At 39.8% G+C, this 5,000-nt stretch overlaps 1 protein-coding gene across 1 annotated transcript in view; it reads left to right on the forward strand.

Annotated features, from left to right (window-relative positions):
* Positions 1-5,000, forward strand: part of LOC138010778 (uncharacterized) — a 115,214-nt gene that overhangs the window by 97,324 nt on the left and 12,890 nt on the right. Inside the window, exons 48-51 of the mRNA XM_068857753.1 lie at positions 190-368; positions 909-993; positions 2,213-2,308; positions 3,911-4,084. Of these exons, the coding sequence (XP_068713854.1) occupies positions 190-368; positions 909-993; positions 2,213-2,308; positions 3,911-4,084 (534 nt within the window). The remainder of the gene's footprint in view (positions 1-189; positions 369-908; positions 994-2,212; positions 2,309-3,910; positions 4,085-5,000) is intronic.

Below are 5,000 nucleotides of genomic sequence, written 5' to 3' on the forward strand. Positions count from 1 at the left end.
GTTAAATTTCAAACTACCGGTGAGCCCTTTTTATTGTTTAAGAGCCTTCTTTTGGTAACTAAGATTTTGAACTCAAACGGGTTTTTCTGTAGGGGTTCTTGTATGCAGTTTTCACTGTGTTCTAATGATTAGGTAGAGAGCTACAATGCTTTGTCAGCGCAGTTAAACGTTTTATGATTTCCGTTGCAGGTTGAGGAGCTGACATTACCATTGAGCCAGACCAGTCACGTGATAGACGATTGCATGCCGGGGACCAATCATTTCCTTGTCGTGGCAGCCGTAAATCCGGATGGTGATCTGTTCTCGAGGTCGAAGCAGCACACAGTACAAACATCCGCCCCTGTGAAGAAACCTTGTTTGGAAGTGACGTACGTACATTTGTTTTAATCATTGTCAACAGTTTATCATTGTCGTCGCTGTCGTTGCTACGGCAACGACAACGCCACAAAACAATGATATCATTGGATAAAATATGAGAGGGAAAATGATCATGTTGCACGTGCGGGACGAATTTTAGCGGACATCTTTTGCGGTGCTCTGCATAACAACGATATGAAAAAAGTAAATTTTAGGTTTTGACGGCAACGTGACCGTACAAATGCGAAACGTTCATTCTCTCTTTTCGCTAAGAAACCGCATGCACGAAATTATAATTAGGGACTTTAAGATCTACGACGGCGAAGTCGACGAAGACTTCACCTCAAAAAATAACTTTACACTATCGTAAGTCTTTCGTGATTTTTCCACTTAGTTGACGTCGTTCAATGTTAGCGAAGTATCCCATCTAAAACATAGCTCAGGTTCGTTGAGTTTTCGTCGTTGTTGACATACGAACCTTAGCTTAAGGGACATTGGATGCTACTGATTAATTTATTGATATTTTTATATTTGATTTTTTTATTTGAAAGGTCTTGTCTCCAGTCTGGCATTACAGTTAGATGGCAAAAGCCAACGACATTTGGTGATGCTGAGATTGATTATTACCAGTTCATAGTAAGTTGTGAACTTGCTTATTATTGCTCCTGATAAGTTTAAGGAGGGGGGGGGGGGGGGGGCGTTTCTTGAAAGTCTCGAAACTTTTCGGGCGTATTTTGGATGACATTACACGTTTTGTGCCTTCAAAAGGGAAACGTTTTTAGTCATGAGTTTCAATTGTTTTATGTTCACTGGTCTCGAAAACACATTCAAAGATCAAAGTTTGATAAGCAGCAGTTCGCAGTTTCACGAATTGCGTTTCGGGCTTTGAGAAAAAAAAACCCCGGGCCCGAGACCTGCCTCAAATCTGGAACATCGGCTTAATAGTCATTAGTTAATGGAACAAGTGTCCATTGGGGAAAAAAAAAAAGTAGAGAAAGAAAACTTTGAAAAAAAAAAAAACCCGACTCATGATATGGAAAGCCATAACTTTTTTATGTAATCTTTATTCCTTTGGTCTTGAAGTACTGTCTTGATGTTTTGGAGTTTTGTCATGTGCACTGTGGCAATATTACCATGTGGTGTGGTTTTGTGATTATGTGACGAGATTTGCTGGTTACCTGTTATGTTTCCATCATGGTGTGTGGAGTTGAGGTCAATCATCTTTTGACGTGCTGTGTATAATCACATAAGCGGCGAAACTCGATGTCATAAAAGAACCTCACCACATTAAATGTAAACACAGCACGTCATGATGGAAACACAACACCAAACCATGTCACATAATGAAAAAACCTCACCTTATAATGACAAAACAACACCACAAGACAAAACTTTAAGACCAAAAGAATAAAGAATAGTTAAGAAAGTTATGGCCTTCCATAGACTTACTTTGCTGAGTTCATGACTTATTGCCTGAAAAGCCACAGGCAGACCACTTCTACAATTCAGTTAGTCGCGTGTTTGTCCCGATGTCGTTGCAAACCATTTGGGTGCCACACGGAGCCTACGTTTCATATTCACGTAGCCACGTGCTCGTGCCTGTCACAAGTATGGTATGTCCTTTTGGTGGATATAACTAAAGAAATGAGTGGCAGCTTAGAATACCAGACCTTTTTTTTTTCCTTCTGTGTTTTCTCCGATTTCTCACTGACTGATCCATTTACTTAGACCTACCAACTCATGCAATAACTGATTGGTTCAATGGCTGACTAAATATTACCTTCACACCATTTGTGCTTACCAGAGATGCTTAGAAAGAGAGTTTAAAATCAAGTGAACTTTTTCTCGTTGCTAGATAAATGGCGCTCTGTATCGAGAATTGGACAATGATTGCACCTATTTCAACTTCACGGAATGTGAACCTTGCGAGGAGTATTCCTTTCACCTTAAGGTATGTTTTTGTAACCACCTTAGCTTAAGTGGAAAGCATTATAATAATCTTCTCTTTTGAAGATATGACACAGAAATCTGTCTTTAGCATATTCTAGGAAAAATATTTTTTGAAGCTGGTTGCATCGTTGTGCAGAAGAAAAGGTGTTACGGCGTGATGTACTCTTTCAAAGAGCTTAAGGACGTTCGCGCGAAATTTTTTCAACATTGATTTTCTTCTGAAACTTTTACCACTGTAAGATGATGAGTTAGTTATATCAGAAATGTAAAAAAAATGGGGGGTCACCGACTTCGTTTTGGAGAGAACATGTCCGGAAAAACACCCAACATGTGACAAAATCGGGCTTCGTTATCGAATAAGGCCAGTGTCTGTAAACCCAAATATATTGCAATTAAATCTTTGAAGTGAAATCTTCTCTGCCAAATATTGTTTAAGTGGATTTATTAAGTGAATTTAGTCAACTGGTGAGGTTCCTTAAAGATCAAGTTCGCATTTAGCGACCACAGTTTCACGCGCCTTGCCGCCGCAAGATGGCAGGATTTGATGTCCCGTGAGCAGAAATCTTGAAATTTTTTTAACTTCCCACATTGATTTTTTGTTCATTTTTGGACAACGTGGAGATAATTGCAAATAAAATCCGTTTCTGGAAAGAAAAATTGGGGTCACCGAACGTCCAAGACCGTTAAATCCAGGCAAAGCTATAGCAATGGTCTTTTGCCCTACCATTTCTCATTTTATTACTTAGCGCGCGCGCTCGTGTATGACGTGGCGTGTGCATTTGCGTGCGCAGTAAGGATGCGCAGAAACAATTGGCACTAACGTCCTTAAAATCAAGATATATTGTCTTTTTTGAAAATAACCGGACGGTGAAATTTTCCCATTCAGTGTTACCAGGTAATGTTAGAAATAATCTCGAAAATATTTAAAATTAAACAAAATCTGTAGGTCAGTTTTTCAGAAATATCAGTTTTTATGACGTGTCTCTTTTTTTTTTCACCTACAGAATTTTTTTTAAATTTGAAAGACAGACGTATTAAATTAATCTAAGGTAACATGCAAAAAATCACCGTCCGGAAGCAGAGATATAAACGAGTAAAGTTGCAAAATCAGGAAGAATGAGGGGGTTACAAGATCAGCATTTACGCATGCGTCACCGGCTCATTTTGAGTGCACGCGCGAGTGGAGCTACAGGCCAACACAAACGGATTTAAGTGACCATTAAACCGTTTGTCTACAATTTTCGTAGTTTTCATGAATAGGAGATGTCTGCTTATATTCCATATATATAGCAATTAGAAGAAAGGTGAGCGAAATAAGTGGTATTTGTTTATTTCTTGTGACCCATTTTGAATCATGAACTGACGCGAGCAGCTTTTAGAATTGCGTGTGTGGCTTACGTGCGCGCGCTCAGCTGAAAACCCTTTCGAGCCTCCTTAAGTTTTTTTGTCCTTTTTGTTTGTTGGTTTTTTTTACAACCGAACTGCGTGCGATAGCAATCCGATATATCCGATATAGATAAGTTGCAGTGAGCTACCTGTTATCTGATGCCGAAAGCAAAACTGAGACTCCCTTTGGAATCTTTTTTCTTTTCTTCGTTTCCAGGCCGTCAGCATCAAACCAGACTGCAACAGTGAATGGTCAGAGTCATTGATACTCACGTGTCCCGGAGCAGAAAGACCGCTGATCACTAGAGTCCAATCGGAAGAGGTCAACTGCATAAAAGTTGGGTGGGAGAGACCAGTGTTACGAGGTGATGCCCAGGTGGGCAGCTACAAGGTATGTACAAGTTCTTGTTTAAGTTCTTTATGTACATCAGCTATGGAAAGTAGTCGACGCAGACCGGTCATTGCTAATGGAACAATCAAGGTCATTACAAACAAATAGATAAATAACTTACCGTAAACGTCCATGTATAAGCCGCACATTTTTTCACAAAATTGAAGCAATAAATCAAGGGTGCGGCTTATCCATGGATACAACTGTGTTTGGAGTTTTAAAAAACCTTATTAATATTCATGCAACTTCTTAAGGTCTCAGTAAAGAAACATAAAAGAAACTGAGAGCATGTTGCTGTTGTTCATTGACTTTTTAATGAGTGGTGGCTCCTAAAGGAGCCGTTTGTATCTTCCAGTGTTTATCGGCGAATCTTGCTCTCCAAGAGTTCTTTCAAGCGATTAATTTTCGCTTTACTCGAACAAGTAAACACCAACCTACAAGGAATCTCCATTCCTCCGCACAGCTGTTTGCAGTGACGTCTTCGGCCAGTCACTTCCACGCATATCTTTCCGCAACGTGCGATAAAATACCACAAAATTCGCGAGTACTCGCAAGGTAAATGGCCGACTGTATCGTTGTCCTTGACCACCTTCTCGGCAAATTTGTCGACTGCATTATCAAGCTCCTGTTCTGCATTAATTTTTTCGCCTATTGCGGGTACATCTTTATAGACGTGGTCATGATACCCAGACATCACATCCGTGTTCAAAAAATTCATGCAACGTAGGCCCTGGCCCAGACTCCTCCCCACACTTAAAGCTTGGCTACTAAGCACTCGTTCGTTTTGTTTCAATATCGAAGAAATTTCGACTTTATGGTGAAACCTTGATTGTTTGTCCTTGTTGGTTTATAGCAATAGAACGTTACTGGAACTTCAAACTTTATTGTATTACATTTTTTTCCAAAATCTGCGCTT

The sequence above is a fragment of the Montipora foliosa genome, chromosome 7 (assembly GCF_036669935.1).
Source record: "Montipora foliosa isolate CH-2021 chromosome 7, ASM3666993v2, whole genome shotgun sequence".
Classification (NCBI taxonomy): Eukaryota; Metazoa; Cnidaria; class Anthozoa; order Scleractinia; family Acroporidae; genus Montipora; species Montipora foliosa.